This window comes from Channa argus, chromosome 13 (assembly GCF_033026475.1).
Source record: "Channa argus isolate prfri chromosome 13, Channa argus male v1.0, whole genome shotgun sequence".
In the NCBI taxonomy this organism is placed as follows: Eukaryota; Metazoa; Chordata; class Actinopteri; order Anabantiformes; family Channidae; genus Channa; species Channa argus.
This window is the reverse complement of record NC_090209.1, coordinates 14,771,573-14,792,099: the sequence shown is the minus strand read 5'-3', so window position 1 is coordinate 14,792,099 and position 20,527 is coordinate 14,771,573. Positions and strand designations below refer to the sequence as shown.

General features: G+C 38.0%; 1 protein-coding gene across 3 annotated transcripts in view; it reads right to left on the bottom strand.

Moving 5' to 3' along the window:
* Positions 1 to 770: 770 nt before the first annotated feature.
* The window catches only part of cpne5a (copine Va), a 69,263-nt gene continuing 49,506 nt past the window's right edge, over positions 771 to 20,527 (bottom strand). For 2 of the 3 annotated variants that reach the window (XM_067528167.1, XM_067528166.1), the window contains 7 exons: positions 10,646 to 10,692; positions 9,688 to 9,869; positions 7,401 to 7,528; positions 5,480 to 5,582; positions 2,789 to 2,846; positions 2,512 to 2,585; positions 771 to 1,716 (listed from right to left, as the gene is read on the bottom strand). In XM_067528167.1, the coding sequence (XP_067384268.1) occupies positions 1,525 to 1,716; positions 2,512 to 2,585; positions 2,789 to 2,846; positions 5,480 to 5,582; positions 7,401 to 7,528; positions 9,688 to 9,869; positions 10,646 to 10,692 (784 nt within the window). In that variant the 3' untranslated portion in view covers positions 771 to 1,524. The remainder of the gene's footprint in view (positions 1,717 to 2,511; positions 2,586 to 2,788; positions 2,847 to 5,479; positions 5,583 to 7,400; positions 7,529 to 9,687; positions 9,870 to 10,645; positions 10,693 to 20,527) is intronic. The other variant, XM_067528168.1, reaches the window with a different exon arrangement.

The following is a 20,527-nucleotide window of genomic DNA, read 5'->3' as shown; positions in this document are numbered from 1 at the left end:
ATAATAAATGGCATCCCAGTGTTTTCTTTAAAATTGGACCTTGTGCATTGGTGTAAAACAATGTTAACTGTGAACAAATGCACTATACACAGTGCAAACACACTCTGCTGAAAAAAAAAAAATCAGAAAAGACTAATAATCTGTTTTCTTTAGATCAAAAAAGTCATTCAACGCTCATAATTTCTGTTGCAGGATTTGTTTTCATTCAGGTAAAAACAAACTCAGAAAATAAAAGTAGTTATTAGCTGACATCAGTTTTAAAGAAGTGTTTCATTTTCTTTAAAAATACTGGAGCAAAGCCAAAAAACAAAACAAAAAACAACGTATCCACAACAAATATAATGGAAAGAAACACACACAGCAAGATGATAAATGAGATATGGCAGCATGACTTAAGCAGTCAAATTTACCTCTCTGCATAATAGAAGGGAACACATGTGATTTGAATTATTCAGTTTTTTAAAGTAGTATAATATAAAGTATAGTATAAGTACAAGTACAAAACTTGCTGGGGATTTTTTTTTTATAAATAGTTAATTTTAATGTGTCAGTATAATAGATGGATTAAAGCTGTGTTAAAAATATCACGTGGCAACCTTTCCATTATTTTTATTGTGGCATCAGAGAGCTGTTTTAAAATAATGGTTTTCAGCTTATTAATCATTGTGCTTTTTATTTAGACAATAATTTGTGCATTCTGTTTATATATATATATATATATATATATATATATATATATATATATATATATATATATATATATATATATATATATATATATATATATATATATATATATTACAAATAAAAAAAAAGACATGGTGCTGGAAAATCAAAGTCGCATCAGCTCACAGCAGGTTCTCTACATACAGTAACAGCTTGCAATCAAAAATGATCCATCAGTGAAAATTATTAATAAACTGGTGAAGAGGTTTTATGACATGCTTTTACAGTATATTACAGTCCTTATCAAAGGAGAAATGAGGACATTTTTATTACTCAGGTTAAAAAATATAAGATGGAAAACTGCGGGGGAAATGTGACTTCAAAACCCTCAAAAGAATAAATTAGTTCTGCAATAAATAAATAAACACATGATCTCCTAGTTTAACACACATCAACTCCGAAAGGTATTACAAACATGATACACACTGGCACATTCTACTATATTTATGCCTTCAAACAGGCCCTTTCTACAGGTTTACTTGCTATCGGTTACATCACCATTTTGACAGGTTTGACAGCAAACACCTAAAACCTCCTTTTATTTTAGACTCTTCCCAGCGCTCTCATCTTCAAGCAGTCAGAGAGAAACAACTCTCTGATCAGCAGCAGCTTCCACCAAAACTTTCTTACTGCTCCAAACCAAAATGGAGTCTCACCTTTTTGTTTAGCTGGATTAATATGTACGAAAGGGCCTCGTTTTGATTTTCCCTTCAAAGGACGGTCGGTGGAGGAGCATTCCCGTTATTCTCAACCGCCGACCCACTCCAACGCTAAGGTGTGTGTGCGATGTAGAGGGGCTCAGACGGGGTTGGTCTGGGGGTGGTCACTGGGTGAGTAAGGGGGGGGAGGAACAGGGTTGGGTTTGATGGCTCTGCTCTTCATGTAGGAGATCAGCTGGTCTGGAATCTCAGCCAGTACGTCTTTAGCCAGCCTTGCCATGCTCAGCACGTGATTACCTGTACGGTCCATGTAGTCTCTGAATGGGACAAACTGACAAAATTTTGTAACAATTTATACATTCTTTTATGTTTCTGATGGATTTATTCTTGAGGCCATTTGTTACCATTAGTTTTCTCTAACCGATGCACCTTCATTCATAAACATATGTGGTCATGATACTCATGTCACACTGTGCTATAATTATATTCCACACCACAGCTGTCAGTTACTATGTTAAAAAGTATAAAATAACTGTGGCTTCGCTCTCATCTCTGATACCTCCCTCTCCAACTTTGCTCACTACTGAATAGAAGACAACTACTGTGTTTATGTTGTTTCTTTGACTGTGACGGAGAGCAGAGATTGTGGTGAATAAAACATTTGTGGTGGAAATGACTTAGCTAGATTTGTTTGGAAGTTCAGCTTTTTCCAAACTGAAGAAACTACTTGGATCAGTGCTGAAACATTTTAAACTAACAAGAAAGACGTTCAGTTGCCATAACTCAATTTATGGATAACCTCATTTGGATGACTGAGAATCTTTACTGGCACATAGCTATTTGTGTTTCTAAAAAACAGCAGATGTCTGAGTCTTTCTTCAGCATCCTAATGTGTCTCTGTCAGCATCAGAAACTTGCAGGAGAAAACAAAGCATGGGCTTTGACTATCCCTTAATGTCCCCCTCTGTAAGTTATGGGGGTATATGCACATCTTTGGAGTATTAGATGTTGTGGTCAGTAAATAAATGTAAGAATTTTCTTGATGGTGGCACTTCAGGTAAGATCAGGAGTTGAGGATCTTTCTCTGATGAGCTGAGAGTGGCAACAATCATTAAAAACATCTCACCTGTACAATGTCTCTTTCTGCCAACTTTCCCCGTGAGGAGATCCTGACATCATCACCATCCAGCTCGACCATGGCTATGGAGAAAACATGTTTCGTCAAGAAAGTATCTCCTGTATGACCTTTTGTTCAATTTAATACATATTGATTAATGATATAATTTTCCTTCTATAAACTAGTTAGAATCTGAAGATGTTCTTATGCTTGTGTCAGATGCAAAGAAATAAAGTAGATTCCAGTTTGTTAGTTCCCACTAAAGAACTTTACTTCTGGTTCTCACCATCAAACTCAGCTTGACCAACTCCAACAATGATGATAGACATGGGGAGTTTAGCTGCCTGTCACAAACAAAAACAACAAACAGTAAGTTGCCACTCACATGCCTGGAAGAACACAAACTGCATTTTCTGGAAAACAAGACAACATTTTCAGTGTGGAGGTGACAACAAGAAAAACATAAATGACACGTAGCACTGCAACCATTTCTTGACTAAGTTTCACATCACGTTGCATAGTTTGGGTTACCCAGGGGCAAAATGGACACAATACAAAATGCATGATTCAACCCAGGGTCTGCAAAGCTGTTACAAGAGCCAGCATACAATGGAATATTTCTGCTACTAGCAGACAGTATCCAATTGTTACAAGCCACTGTTGTGGAACACCAAACTAGTTAGAGTACATAAGGTTAGACATGTTTAGTATTTGTCTTGTTTTTCTCCCTGTATTTTTTTATTTTTTCAAACAAGAGCAGTTGCAGAAAAACAGTTACCATACAGATAACATACAAATATGAATAAAGTCAAATTCTATACAAATAAAACACAACTATTGCATCCTACACCAGTCATTATTAGAACATTATTGATTCACAAGGTGTGAATATAGACGAGCATTTAGGACAGTTAAGTTCTGATGGCCATATGTGCTACCTATTTAACTCCAACCTACACAGTACCTTAATCTACATATTAATAGTTATATGGCTGATCTTTTAAACACCTAGTGGCGTAGAGGGCACTTCACTCCGTGAATTTAGACTGAAGAACTGATGTGGACAAAGTAAAAAGCTCTGGCTTTTTGAATGATACATGCTTATGGTAGAAATGCATTTACCAGGGTAAAAGTAGGTCAGCTTTCCTGGAAAAACCTCCAGAGGGGGGAGGCCTGTCACAGATAGGAGCAAAGAGCCTGAGGAGGACCACCCTCTCTATACGCTTTATCATTATGCTCCGTCCATCTCTTTTTGCATTTTATGTTATCCTACAACAGGCTCATTCTTTACGATCTCTTGCTCTCACACAAAATATTCACATTACAGTTTGTTTGGCTCATTCCAGGAGCAGAAGACCCCCACAAGCACACACCTATAAATACCACAGCTGAATTATTCAGTCTACACCATTTGTTACTTTGCCTGTCTGTCTGAACTTGTACTTGCTCCTCTCACTGTTGAGATCCACAGTAAATATAGAGACTAATACCACACACCTGTTTTATATTTCACCCTGAAATTAAGACTTCAGGGTTGGACAAATACTGCATCAGCTTGTTTCTTCTCTTCATTGGAGCTATATGACACTTACATTCAGCAAAGTATTAAAAACCAAGACTACACATCTCCTTTGGCTCTACCTTTCTATCATGTTTCAGATGGTTTGTGCACTGTTCAATGCACATTTCCATCCATATCCAATGCTACTACTTCTTTGTTGTCAGCAAGTTTCCAAACTTAGCCATACAGGTGAAAGTTTCACTTTGGGTAGATGCACTCAGTACAAATGAAATCCTCTAAGTCTGGTGGAAATGTAAAATATTCATAGGTTTAATGAAGTTACTGGCCAAGCCATCCTCGCATCCATACAACAAATTGACAAATGCAGACATAATTTAACACCTGGGCACAAATTAATTTATGTTTTGCCATACCAGACCAGAGAGACACAGACTCTTCTATAATTTATAATCCAATGGAATAGCTGGATTTTGTTACCCCACAGGCTGTCCTGTTAGATGTGTGGACATATTAGTCACTGACAGATAAGCTGTGCTGCTTTGGAACAAGGAAACCACAATAAATATGAGAGTACACTCTGTAATACTGCAACATTTCCAACACATGCGTAATCTTTACAGACGCTAAGATACATCACCGATTAGAGGGCACAAATAGGAAAGCAAACATGCAGAGATGTATTGCATGTATTGTACTGTAGCTCTTTTGTTATGATTCATCTCTACAGGGCACAGGCTAAACGCCAAGTCAAGCAGGTCATTTGGTCATTTGCTCTGTGGGCAGACATCCAAACTGTGAAATACGAGGTGGCAGCAGGACACAGACAGTTGGGCCAAGCAGCGCAGAGCAGCAGACAAGATCTTAAAAGGAAGGTGTGGCTGTTCGAATAGTTTGATTAACAGTCGCAAATTCCCTTTAAACCCAGTCTGCTGGGGGTCAGAGCACCGTGCACCTGGTCGAGGAGGGCCACTGCGTGCCAGCCACAAGACATTTTAACTACAGATGGGCTCCAATGTTTGTGTAAGACAAAAAATATGCAGCATGCAACACATGCTGTATAACAGTGAATTCATAAAAATGTGACCAAACAGGTGCTTCAGATGGTGCATTCAATAAGACCATGGACTCTAATAAAGTGAACCTGTTGACCTGAGAGTGAATCTCAGCTGAGCCCCTCAGTCTCCTGAGGGTCTCAATAGGAAAAATGTTGGACAACCAGAGAGCCCAGGCACAGGGGTTTAGACAAGTGGAGCAGAAAACATCCCATAAATCCCCAAATCTTCTGCTACTGGCTTATAAACCCCTCAAAGTAACAGAAAGCCTGAGAGCAGCACCACAGTAAGTTAAAAGCACCTGTGATGCCACTGGCCAGCAGAGCCAAAGGAAAGGGAGAGACAGAAAGATAGAGGAAGACAGGGGCGAACATCCTCCAGCTTCTGTAATAGCAGCACTTACATTCACTATGGCCTCCTTGGTCTGGGCCATGTCTGATATGACGCCATCGGTGATGATGAGCAAGACGAAATACTGAGATCCATCCTGAACTGCTGCTGCGTACCTGAGAGAAAAGTCAGCAGCAGACCATGTTAAAGCAGATGCAGAACAAATACTTGGATTTGCATGAAACTCTGAGACAAACATTAAAAAACACATTCTTCAGAAACAACTTTCCCATCCTGCCAGTATTAAACATAAAAACTTAATATAGATACGTAAAGCACAAGTAAAATATGTTGCTTTTCAGATCTCAGAGGTCTACCCAGACACTATTGTGAAACCCATCAGAGACGCCAGAGTGAGTGTGGCCTAGTTTCAATCGCCACTTGCTGGCTGCACTATGAATAATTTATTAAACTGTTTATGCAAGTGCTGCAGTTATATTCTTCCAGAACATTATTGATTCCCTAGCACTCAATTGACCTCACTTCAGGACCGAGAACGAAAAAAGTGTCTCAGATTAACATCAGAGCCAAGGACAAGAGTCACAAAGGTCAGGGGTGAGCCCTCACTGTCGCTTTCACTTTGGTAAATTTGACAGTGAGGCGCTGACATTTTAATCAAATATTCTGTAAAGTCTCTGACAACAGTAAGAGCGATGACTGGTGGTTAGGAGATTAAAGAGAAATTTGTCTTCTTCGTCTTCTGTACAACGATGTGGGCCACATTCAGAGGAGACATTTGACAACATTTGTAGAGACATTTAATATTTGTAGAGTACTAACTGTAGCATCAGACACTGAATTATAGATAATCTACATTTTAGGATTCTTAAACAAATGAAAACATAGAACTTTAATATATCAACAATTCAGTAACAATCTAGTATGACGCATGGACTATGCTGGTGTTAAATCTAATGTAAGATTGTCTGAAAGTCTGTTTTTGTCAGTGATTTCCTTTGAGCCTTATTTCACATGCTCTGGATTCTGCTGTCCCTGACCAGGTCTGCAAAAGCTTTATGAATACATTTTTGAATTTATGCTTCACTTTACCTATAAGGCTAATGATAATAATTCAGTCCAATTAAGTCTTTTTAAAGGATACATTTCTATTTCTTTCAAAAATATATAATAGTATCCATATAGTGTATTTTCCTGTCATTTTTTTCTTGCTGCTAATTGTATTGTAACCATTGTATTGGAGGGTGAAGTAATTGACTACATCATGGAGGAATTATTAAGAAGCCAGAAAGGCAGAAAAGTGCTTAAAACCTGATCTAGAGTTTAATATTATTGATGTACTGCATAAACCTGAGTCCATCTGTGAGTCATTAGGATTCAAGCCAAGTCATTAGAATGAAGTACAGCTCAGCTTGAGTCAACATGGTACACCTAGACTTTGTTATTATTTAAATAATAAGATTTTTATTATCTAAAATAGTGTGGTACAGCCTAAAATGTGGACACAGCCTATATGTTCAGTTTGTGCATTTTTTCCATTTGCCGCAGCATTAAATGGTCCCCTATTCACCGTATAGCTCATTTACTAATATGAGTTAGCAACACATCTGATAGACTAAGATAATTTTTATTTATATAGTCCAAAATCACAAATTTGGATCAAGGGGCTTCACAATCTTTACAACAGCAACAACTTTTGTTCTTATTCCCTGGGATTAGATAAGGAAAAAGTATCCCAAACAAGCCCTTTAACAAGAAGAGGACCAACAGAGGAGGGATCCTTGTTCCTACTTACCACTTTCACCGCTAAACACCTAAAAGGATTGTTGCACTTGTCTGGCTCCTCCTGACAAACCATCACTTACTGACTCAATACCTCTGACAGAGTCTCTGCCCGCTGTAGAATATTTACAGATTAACTTCAAAGAAAGGACGACTTTGCTCTGATTTGCTCACAGAGGCAGATGCGTTTGTACCTTGCTACATGATTAACAACAGGAGCAAAGTTGGTGGGTCCATACAGTTGAACTGTCTTAAGGCTTTGATGATAAGCTTCGAGAATCCCCTGTATGCCATTACAATATGGGTTCTCCATGTTGCCATTCTGAGAAAAACAAAAACAAAACAAGAATGGTACATGAACAACACAAAAGGCCAGTCACAGTGGAGAACAATGAGGCTTGACATAACAATTAACTCATGTGAACAACAGTGTTTCAGTTAGGGAGTCAGGGAGTCAAACTTGCAATTACTGATTTTTTTGGCCTCTTGCTGGCAGCAGAAACACATTTTAACACAACACTGGTTTCCACGAATTCCTGAGGGAAATATCCAACCATTCTATCAGCTAGCTAGTAACTGTGTCTGAGCAGGTATGTTGGGTATATGTAGAGTCATTCTCTGTGTGATTGCTGGAGCTGGAAACAACGCTATGGGAGAGCAGTGCATGTGAACCTAGAGTGTCATATGCACATCTAACCACATTAGTGAGGGATTTATTTCAGTCGTGGTCAGACATGTAACCATAAAAGTGATATCATGGACTGTTCCTACATCACACCAGCAAGCAACATTTACTTTCACTTCTTTAGTCACATGAGAATTTTTTAATTCTGTATTTTAGTAATATAAAATATAGAATATAAAATGTCTATTTACATTCAGCTGGTGACATATTTTGCTTTTTTTTGTTTTTACAGTTGATTCTCTGATGTTAAGCCCTTTCGACTTATCCTGTGAGTTCAGGGTCGCGTGTCATTGTGGGCGTGTTGATTTGGCACAGTTTTATTTTTTACGCCAGATGCCCTTCCTGACGCAACCCTCCCCAATTTCTACCGGGCTTGGACCGGCACTGCGGAGCTGGGGAGGGGAATTGGCTGTTAGGGGTTCAGTGTCACTTCGACATATAGCCAGGGCTGGGGATTGAACCACTCACCTTGTGGTCCGTGTACGACTGCCCTTACAACTGAGCTACAGCTGCCCGATTCTCCGATGTTAAGAATTTACTTTAAATATTACTAGAAGATATTTACACGTGTTTCTGTCACTCATCAGTTTGGTTCAATTACAGAAGTGTGTTCAGACAGCTAATTTCTGCTGCCTGCATTTATGAGTTTTCTAAATCTCTAAGAATCAAAAATGAAACGTAAATTTTGCTTTGGCCTTAGACTGCTGTCAATCAACACTCTACTGAGTCTTGGCATTGGATAAAAAGATGATTTTCTTATTAAGTTCCTGAACATGTTCTCCCCTCTCATTTCTGCAATTCTGACTGGTGAGGATTCCCAAGCATTAACCTCTGGAGTAGACAGCTACATGTTACAGCAAGGTCACATGTAGGTTGTTGCCCTGCCTGGCCAATATGTGTGCTGTCACGATCAGTCAAGGTGTAAGGGGGGGGGGCTTAAAGGAAAGCATGTACATATTTTGGCTAGAGAAAACCATTAAACAGCCATTTATACCTTGACGTATGATCCTAATGACACACACGATGGCTGGAAGGGTCAGTGACCACAGGTGATGTCAGGGAGCCTCAAGGTGTTAGTTAACAATCCACACAGGTTAAATGTCAGGACACATTGACTTAAAACTCAAAAAGGTTTTTGGGTGAGAGGTAAAGGAAACCAAGACTAGCAGTTGATACATAATGGGACTTTCCTAACCTAGTGTAGCTTGTTGGTCTGTTGTTTGGTCCGTTCTAAAGCAAGTACCACAGAGCAAAAGACTGAATGACATTTAAAAAAAATCTCTATTCAAACATACAACATAAATACTCTGCCCATAACTCTAACTTTACTTTTAAATCCACAAGTCATGACAGCATTAAAAGTATGAAGCTTTAATTATATGTTGAGATGAGTCTTAATTTGCAAATTCTAATGGAAACATGGAATGATGCAGATGTTACCCGGTAGACAGACTCCTCATTAGGCTTTACTATGCAGCAGCCAGAGCACATTAGTTGGCTGAGAGAAGCCAAATAGAGTTAAGAATCTTTCAGCTTTACAGAACATAATTTGCACTATAAAGGGTATATGGAATTCACTCTGAATTTTGCATGTTAAAGGTGTAGCAGCATTCCTATTGCACATGAAAATGTGCTTACCCATACATGCTGAAGAGAACATGCATACACAAATGAGAACTTGCACTCAAAGATAAGCTCCACTAGGAGGGCAAAAGTAATTTTTACATGATTCAGATCAACAACTGTAATGCCCAATTAGGACATCGCTGTCTAAAGTAACCTCACAATTTACTCACCAGAGGGAACTCGTGGGAGACCCTCCAATCAGGGGGTAGCTTAGCACCAAATCCCAGGGCGGGGAACATTTTATCACTGTCATAGTCCTGGATGATCTCTCCCACAGCCTTCAGGGCCATGGCATAGGCATTCATCTGGTAAGGGTTCATGTAGTGCAGTGAAGTGGACTGGGAAGGATTTCCTTTCAAAACCAGAGAAGCGGAGTTAGTGATGCAAACTCTGGAAGTGAGGCCAATCTGACAGGTGCAAAGAGAAAAACCTGACAGAACCAAGACTAAATTGGATGTTCTGAATCAGAGATGGATTTGTGAGTATCTGACGTATTAGCAATGCTGGAATTGAGCAATGTTGTGGTTACCGCTGCATGAGAACATAGCATGTTTATATTTTCCTGCTTATGGTTCTGAAGTTGAACTCTCCAATTTGATGTGTACTTCTGAATAAATACATGCTATGTAATTCCAGCACTCTTTGAAACTATGCATTGATGAACGCATATGAAATGATATATATGAAAGGGACGAATGCATTCAGTACCCACTTTTTTCATCTGTACTCCCCTGTCCTGTTTACAATTTGATGTTGGTGTAAACAGTAATACAAATCAGACATCCAAATCATTCAAATGCCATAACTGTGAAAATCTGGCATGAGGGTTTATTATTTGCATGGCATGATTGGATATTTACTTTTAGAGTTAGGGCAACACATCACATGGAAGGTTTGAGAAAAAAGTTTCCACCCATTTATTCAAATTTAACTTCAATATTTTATGTCCGTCTATGTCTAACCATCTATAACAGAATATACTACATCAATAAAATGTTAACTAGAAAAAAAGGGAATATCAATACCCGGAAGAGAAATCCAGCCTCCATTTAGATTAATGGAAAATGCCAGTCATACATCAGATGACAAATAGAGGTAGTGCAGAATGATAGTAGGCGAAACACTCACCATTTGATGCAGTGAAATCAATGGCCACTGTGAAGTGAATCTGAGTCCTGAAACAGATGAAGAGCAGGAAAGGATTCTGTTAACAAAAGAGAGGCAGGCAAAGTCAGCACTGCAGTTTAATGAGGCTCTCATTGTGCTCCCTCCTCCACCTCTCATCTGAGAAGAGGTGTGACAAAACTAAACTCAGAACTGTGCAGATAATGGGCCTACTTCATACTGTTACAATGGTTTCACAGATGTTTCAATACAGCTGCTGTCAATTTGCAACACAAAATCCAATAAGATTTTTTTATGAAACAGAGAAAACACATTTACATATGTTTAACATCCAAAGCACTGTTTTACCCTTGTATTTGAAGATGTAGCATCATAGTTGCAAAGTCAAAACCAGTAACAAGAAACAAAAAACCTAGAGTTGGTGATAAATATAGTATTTTCCCAAATGGATTCCATACATACAAAAGAAAGTACTCATTAGTGGGTCCTTACTATATACAGTGCATCTATGAAGTATTGCAAATTCATTTAAAATGAAAAAAAAAAAAAATGTATTCACTGTCTTTGCTTAATACTTTGTTGAAGCACCTTTAGCACCAATTACAGCCTCAAGTCTTTTGGAGTATGATGCTACAAGCTTGGCACAACTATTTTCAGGCAGTTTCTCCCAGTCTTCTTTGCAGTACCTCTCAAGCTCCATCAGGTTGGATGGGGAGCGTCAGTGCACAGCCATTTTCAGATCTCTCCAGAAATGTTCAATCAGGTTTAAGTCTAGGCTCTGGCTGGATCACTTAAGGACATTCACAGAGTTGTCCCGTACTGTCTCCCAGTTTCTGCCGCTGAAAAACATCCGCACAGCATGATGCTGCCACCTCCATGCTTGACTGTAGGGATGGTTCTGGCCAGGTGGTGAGCGATGCCTGGTTTCCTCCAGAAATGACACTTGGCATTGAGGCCAAAGAGTTCATCTTTGGCCTCAATTTTCGTTTCATCAGACCAGAGAAGTTTGTTTCTCATGGCCTGAGAGGCCTTCAGGCGGGCTCACATGTGCCTTTTACTGAGGAATGGTTTCCATCTGGCCACTCTACCACATCAAGAAGGATGATCAGTGGAAACAGGATCCACTAGAGCTCAATTTTGAGTGTCATGGCAAACGCCACAAATTAGTTTTTAGTTTTTATTTTCAATACATTTTAAACAAACTTCTTTCACATTATTATAAGGTATTGTTTTGTAGAGGAAAATAATAATTCTGACACATTTTGAAATAAGACAACAAAATGTGGAAAAAGTTAGGCGTGAATACTTTCTGGATGCACTGTACATGTTTTTTTTTTTATCAAAAACATGTGAAAATTAAAATGAAAATCAAACATGTGCCCTGTGCACATGGTTATTCATCACATCCTCCGTCATCCTTATTATTATCGCTATAATAAGCATCATTGTATTCTCTGGTTATAAATATGAATTAAATGAATGAAATGGAAATTTAAGGCATTTCATTCACAGTGTCAATGTGAAAAGTAGTCTGACAAACAAATCCCCCAAAATTACTTCATGAGCCTATGACAGCCAAAACCACAAAAAGAAACTTAACATACCCTAACTAGTCTCTGCTGGGTTTTTCAAGGTCAGCAGGAAGACAAACGCAGAGTAAAGGGAAGGTGAGTTCAACACAAAGTGTGTGCTCTTTCATTGTGATTAACACTGATTGCCTTTTTGGACTTCACCTCCATTCAGAAATTCCCACAAGCACAATATTGGAAAGAATAGCGAATTCCTCCTGGGGAGGCTCAGCTCATTAATCAGCATTGAGCTGGATTGCTCAGCTAAAGAACGTGAATTGTTACAGTTGCTTGAATTTGAAAGTCTCTGCTGATTTCTATAATTAGTTTTAAATGTTTGCCTAGGAGCATGTAGTGGAGAATAGGGCCAGGGCAGGATAGTAGACATGACCACACAGGAACTCAGTCAAACTGCCAATTAGGTCATCTGTGCATTCATCTGGGTCATTGCTAAACTGCAGTCAGCTGAACTGTCCACAACATGATCCATTGCCTTTCTTGTGTGAATGTTTATAGGTAACGCAGTACACAACACTGAGCTGTGTTACATTTACTTTATAGTAGTGTAGTATAATGAGGTGAACTTTTAAAAAGAAAGGAAAATACAGATGCACAACTTCCCCAAACAAACAAAAATCAACTAAATAGACTTACAATAAAGTACCTAAATACAGGGGCAGATAATTAATTAGTTGACAGACCAATAAATCATCAACAATCATAAATTTTTAATAAAGTAATTTATCAAGCAAAATGTCCAAATCTCTCTGGCTGCATCAATTCAAAAGAAACTCTCTTTTAACATGAATGGATCGCTCAAAATATTATAAACCAAAAAATCTGCTCTGGTAAGTAGATCTGTACACTGTGTGCACAAGTATTTTTGAGGATTAATTTTGTTATTGTACAACTACAGTGCTCTCAGTCAATCCAAAATGTTAACAAACCCTCAAACCTGAACATTTAAGTAGTAAAAGTGAAGTTTTAGCATTCCTAAGAGATCTACACGTACACCATTATTAGGCAACTATTAGTGTGCAGAATTATTATGCAACTATATTTCTCACTCAAAATTTACAAATAAACATTTCTGAAATTTCAAAAAATAAACCTCAGTGAAAATTTAGCCCCCCTTCTTTTCGATAACAGTCATAAGCCTTCCATTCACGGAATCAGTCAGTTTCTTGATCTGGTCAGTATCAACTTTTTGTGCAGCCGGTACCACAGCCTCCCACTGTTGAGACACTGAGGTGTACTGTTTACCTTCACTGTACATTTTCTGCTTAAGAAGGGCCCAAAATTTCTCAATAGGGTTTAAGTCAGGTGAAGAAGGGGCCATGTCATTAGTTTTTCATCTTTAAGGCAGTACCTTTACTGGCCAGCCACGCAGTGGAGTACTTGAAGGAGTATGTGATGGAGCGTTGTCTTGCATAAAAATCAAGGACTTTTTCCTGTACCACTGCTTGAAGAAAGTGTCTTATAAAAATTGGCAGTAGGTCTGAGAGGGGATTTTGAGTCCATTTTCAACCCGAAAAGGTCCAACTAGCTCATCTTTAATAATACCTGCCCATACCAGTACCCCACCTCCACCTTGCTGGCGTCTGAGTCGAAGTGGAACTCTGTGTCTGGTACTGATCCAACCACGGGCCGATCCATCTGTTCCGTCAAGAGTCACTCTCATCTCATCAGTCCACAAAACCTTTGAAAAATCTGTCTTCAGATATTTCCTGGCCCATTCTTGATGTTTCAACTTATGTGTCTTGTTCAGAGGTGGTCGGGTTTCAGCCTTTCTTACCTTGGCCATGACTCCGAGAACTAATAAGCATTCAAGTTTATACAGCTTGGACTTGGAAATTATGGATAAAACGAAGATATGGTCAAAATAATCACTTGCCTAATAATTGTGCACACAGTGTATATTTTACTGTGAGGATTCAGAAATCAGGGCATTTACATTGATGCTAGTTTCTATTAGAGAAAAGCCAAGTGATGAGTATTTGCGGCTGTCTGTGGCATGCAGCAGGAAGAGTTGAATATCATAACATCCTCATTGGTATACAGCATACGTATATGTGTTGAGCTTACTGACCTGGTATGTTAATGTGTGAGGAACAGTGTGAATGTGTTTAACAGCTGAGCTCACAAAAAAAATGAATTGATGATATGAATTGATATTGACTGATGCTGCACTATTGTGTTTTATGGGTCTTGTTGCATAGACCTCAGGTGATGCTCAGGTGATACTATTTTGTTCCCACAATCAACTAATCAATCAATACACCCGGTAGTTATTAATTTTTAGTCTCATCCTTAGGTCATATATTGCTCTATGGACACATTAATTTACCATCATCTTTTCCCACATTTGACCAGCAGTTCATAAATCTGACACCAGCATCTTTCAGTACAAATCCTTCAGAATAGGTGGTGCAATAATTCCCTATGGGCTTGACTATCTTAATCAGTATCTCTGTTTGCTCTGAGTTAAAGTGCTCTTCAAGCAGTTTGTGTACCACCTTGAAATACTGCAACAGTTTAAAATAGGTACATATGTTTCGGTATCACGTTAAACCTCCTTCTTCCAGTTAGACAAACACCATATGGCGTGGCAGGACCCTTTGTCTGGTGAAAACCTGTAGTCTTAACAATCTTGTGTGGGAAACTGCGTTTAATTTAAAACAGTGTGACAGAAAGAAATCTTCAAAAAAATCCTAAAAAGCAACAGTACAATCTCACCAGTATGGTGAGAAATCAAAAGCAGAAATTAAACCTCCAACCCTTTGGTTCTTCCCCCTGTTGCTTTATTAATTTAATAATTTTTTTACTTGCAAGAACCCAAGATATCATGCCCGGTGTGGCAATTGCCAGGCTACATTAAAGTCATTTTAGTTTCCTTGACACATTTATAGATGAAATGCTGTATGATCTTTGTTTCTCTAACAAAAGGCACTGGCTGTGCTTTAAAGCCCCATTTTCGAGAGGTGTTCAATTCACTAATCATTTTAGGACAATAACTGTAGAGGTGTAAATAAAAATACATATTTAATGATCTGTAGCTTAAGGGGAAAAAGCCAGAGCTTGTCATTAGGTTTAATCGCTGTGCAACACAGGTAAAAGTATCATCATTTTCATCTCTCATCTGGATAATAGTGAACAGCTAAATACCAATTCAAAATGACATTTTAGAAAAACAAATCCACCTGAAAAAGAGGGTGGCATGCTCCCCCTATCCAGAGGAAATTATACCCTTGGATATACAGTGTGTGACAGTAAAAGTGCCCATAAAAAAGTAAAGTAAAAGAAAGGTCAGCGAGGTCTAGACCGGCAAGACTCCAATTGCAGAAAGCTGTCATGACAGTTTCTAGTTGCTGTGCCTCCCCAGACAAAACCTAACATAACAGTGTCATACAGTACATCATTTGAAAATGAAGTCTTCTGCTTCCCCCTAAATGAGCAGGACCAGTTTAGGCCTGATGTCACATTGAAACATCGAAGCAACACAAAAACTAGTAGTCTAACACACAAAGAGCCTCATGCTAGGAAAACTGGTACTGCTCTTAAATATGAGCAATTATTCTATGTCCACCAATAGTCCTTACAGTTTTCAAAGTAAAAAACAAAACAAAACAAAAAAACCCCACTATGCATGCAGATATATAATCTCATAAAGGAATGGCCGCCATGAAATAGATTCTGGGTATATGAAAGGGCATTAAAAGAAGTAGAAGAAGCAAGAACACTCCTCTGCAGCCTGGTCACAAAGCCAACTTCAATGAAATAATAAAAAAGGCAGTATCGCTTTCTTACAACAACAGGATATTTTGAGATGAAACTATTAAACCTTAATAAGCTCTCCACACAATAGAAGTTCCACAAAGGCCATTACATGGCCAATCTCACTGCAGATTTAATTTAAAAAGAATCATTTTAACATGTGATGAAAAGAATATAAATTTTTCACTAGCCTCTCTCAGTCAGAGCAGTATGTGGGTTTTGGACTTTAATAACCTCTACTTGAATGTACAGGATCTCTGCCCCAATTGAACGTTAGTAAAAATGAATAAAGAACCAATTCACTTTGAAACCAGTCAGGAAGATCTGGCAAAGAAATTGTTTTTTTCCCCTCCACTTCAGAAATCATCTAAAAGGCATCGCGTTAGTTATCACCTCTTAGAAAGGAAGCAGTAAAGCAAACACACGTGAAAAGAGAGAAATCAATAGCAGAAATTTAAAATATCAAATTTGAGTCTCAGATCAGATGTACACAGCCTGCTGCTCAGGCTTCTGCTCATATTTCTCATCATCTCTCTGAATTGCAACATTGGCAGACATTCAAGTTCAGCTTTTTTTTTTTTCTAGTTGGATTTTATACATTTGCATGATTAGAAAGCAAGTACAGATGCTAAATCAAAACTAAGCAGTCCATGGGACTGACTGTGCCAGATCTTTTGAATCGCAACTTTTGTACTGACAGATGTGAATGTATAAATTTAAGGAGAAGTAGTATTTAATCTGATTGAAACATATTTTACTAGGGAAAAAACTTTCCTTCTTCACATTGATTTCCAGTTATTAACTTAGATAAGAACATGGGCGGCTTGAGCTCAGTTGGTAAAGGTAGTCGTTCAAGGACCACAGGGTCAGTGGTTCGATCTCCGGCCGTGGCTTTATGTCGAACTCAAGGGATAAGCCACAGAAACTAACTTAGATTAGAACATACTAATAAGAATACAATAAAAAGCACTTGACTTTGCATTAATACTGGGAATCTGCTATATTTGTCATTGTTTGCTCACCTAACACCCAATCTTCCTGTCTTGGACATGATGCTTCTTGGTTAACATGTACTGCATGTTTCCAATCCCACTGAGGTAAATACTGTACTTTTGTTTCTTCTGATGTTTAGTACCTTTCTCTCATTCCTTATTTAAGGGTTAAGGTGGTGGAGGAGGGTTTTATCTCCATAATGTGGATGTTGCGAAACCCTCTGAGGCACTACCAGTTATTAAAGGTTATACAAATAAACCTGCTCTAATTTGATGAATGTTCAGTGGAGAAGTGGCTCCATAAAGACTGATAAGACTTCAATGTTGCCTAAAGGTTTTCCAGTATAATTGACCAAAACAGCAGCTACATCCCCTGAACCAAGAGTGTGGTGTTTCATTTTCCATAGACACAGTTAATCTTTCCTATCATGAATAAGCAGCACGCTCATTGTTTCATGCCTCAACTGCCAGCACTAGTAATCTTGTTTATTTTCCTCATCAGTCTGTCATGCAATCTGCTCCAAGATGAGAATTTTTAAAATCCAATAGCTACCCTTTTCTTCTCTTACGTGATAAATGTGATTATTTATGGGTTTAGAGATTCCACAGACAGAAATTATTTCAATGCAGTGCCATCACGATTCTCTCAGCTACCACCGCTGCATCCAACATAGAGATCTTCTGGATAACAGCAGTGCACAAATAATATCTTCAATATTTAGGCTTTTTATCTAAAATATACATATAATGGCCTCAAGATGGTCTAAAAAGAACTGAAAGAAAAAAGTAAAATATTCTAGTCAGGTGCTGGGTCGCAGCCATATGAGAGGAGAGAGGAGGAAAGCTGTCATAAACCTACTATGATAAATATTAGCATTTTTAATTTAATTAATCTTTCGGCTTGCATGCCTTTGCTCCTTTGAAATAAAACTAGAATCATCTCAATACATGTTTAGTTTGTAGGAGTTTCGGTTTCAATAGGTTGAGTTCAGAGGCCAAATTAACTTGAACATAGAAGGAAGCTAATTCAATAAAAAAAATTACCAATATCAAAATGTCCACAATGTCTGCAGGAACAAACTAATTCAAAAACATCTGGATGGTTCAAACCAAGCAATAAATCTACAAGAGAAAATAATGCACTAAACACAAAGTTTTCTTTAATATTACGGGGCTTAACTGACTATGCTGTACTGTGCAGATGAATTGATTTCTTTGCTTTTATGTTATCTATAAAAAGGGCAGTCTGTGCTGAAATGTTAATTCATAGTTGTCTCTCAGCATCACTAAATGTCTTTCAATCAAGATATTTCATAGTCAGGAAACAGGGACAAGTCACAGAAATTACACTTCACACTTCTGAAGTTCTGCAGCATCATCGGCCAGAACATTGCCATTCATCAGCCACTAGTGGACAGATGAAAGAGCTGTTTCATTAAAAAGTAAACATATAAATTACTGAAATTATTAATGAATGTGTGGATTAAATTATGTATGCAAAAGGCCCTTCACATTTAAAAAGCAGGAGATGCTGTTCCCGGGCAACTTCAGATTTTACAAAAATGTAAAATCTACTTGTAGAAAACAGAAACAGCCTTGACGTAGAAGTAATATTGACCCGTTCTGCATTCCCCACACAAGAACTGTAGTATGTGTGATGGCATCCTCCGGATAATTCTTATCTCTGTATCTGCCTCTTAGAACTCAAATATACAAGGACGTTCATAGTGAGAGCTCTTCTCAAAGAAAAGATTAGGCGAGACAATGACAACAGACGGTACAGATGCTGTCCTTCGTGATGACTTGAAAGACCTCAGAGGGAATATCAGAGCAAAGAGACTAAATGGATTTTTCAGGGATTCCCCCCCCCAATTTTCATAATGCCGGAGTGTTTTTAAGATAAAAGTCTTTATCACCAGCTCCTCTCTTAGGCATGAGCAGCAAAATCATACTGATGGGCTTTTAACATCTCTGAAGGTTTCTAACAGTCCATAATGTTCCTCTCCCCATGATGGGTCACAATAATTAATGAGGCATTCTCTCAATTCTCTCTAAAACTGTTTTATTGAAGATTACCACTGCTTATTTAACATGATGGATAAAAAGCTGTTTGAGCTTCAAACTGATGACATTATTAAAAATTCAGTTCCAATGTGATTTACGGACTTTAATCACGCTGACATTTATTAATATATTTAGCTGTACTAGTTACCATGTGCAGCTTTAGACAGTAGCTACAGATTAATTCAGCACAATCACATACAATCAGATTCATATTTAACACCTTGATTAGAACAACACTGTTCATATTTATTGATTTGTTAAAGGTAAACTCTTTCTGCATGTTTATTTACTTGGGTTAAGTCCAAGACATTTCCCCTAGGAAAAGTCTTTCACAGGAGACCCATCTATAAATATGGAATGTTTCCTAGTTTACAAGAGAACAGAAGGCTCACCTTCTGTTAACAACTCTAGCAGTAGTTGGAAACAAGTTACTGTACCAGTAAGAGTTCTTAGGAGCTGAAACAGGTTCATCGTCAGGAAGCATTTTCTTCACCAAGTATTTGGTGTATATTGCAATTTGTAAAGCGATCTGTCAAAAAATTTGGACAGGAATTTTGATCGTAACATCTTTGATCAATATCTTAAGCTGGAATTATGCTTTTCTAGAGATACAAATAAATGTCTATTTAGACCTATGCAATCCTATGTTGCGATTACAACATTAAAAACAAATTTAACCAGTCCCTATGAATTCTTTAATTTAGTTCAAATCACAGAAACTTTTTTGCAAATTTGTCCTACAGTATGTACTGTTCTTGAACAGATTGTGCTTAGCTGATGAGACCGTGTTGTTGAGTCCACCATCTTATAACCCTACTGTGTGGGGTTACCACATGGTTTGCTTAAAGGCGAATGATAGGTCCACTTATGAGGAGAGAAGAATTATCTGAATTCCAGGATACCTGCTGGCATCAGGGAGACACTTTTAATATGCAGGACACTGCCTGGGCTTCCAGGAGAGGTCTTCAACCAGATACTTCTCATAGCTGCTTGATATGAATTTGACTTGACTTGTCTAAGGCCTGTGTAAGGCAATTCCATCATGTTCTGCACAAAAACAACGGTAAACAAAGTAAATTGCTTCGCACTGCGTACAATGTTGTGATGAAATAAAGACAAAAGTTAATTATTGACACTTTTCCAGCAAAAAGCCTAAAGACAAGACCCGGCATCATAACAGAGGCTCTTCTATCCAAATTGATTGCAAGTTCTGAAAGAAACAAGGTGAGTTAGATTAAATAAGCAGTTTAGTGGTAACAGTGTAGCAGTCCCTCCTGGAATCTGTAATGTTGCAACAATTAATTCTTTCTTCCTATTGCAATTTTGTTGCAAAATGCCTGAAAACACTGCATTTTTGCACAGATATTCTGCATTTTGAGCTACAACAATCAAAAAAAATCTGTAGAATCCTAGAGGGACAGAAATGGGATGCTATAATCAATTAGCAGACAACATTAGATAATATAAGAATTTTCTTAGGAAACTAA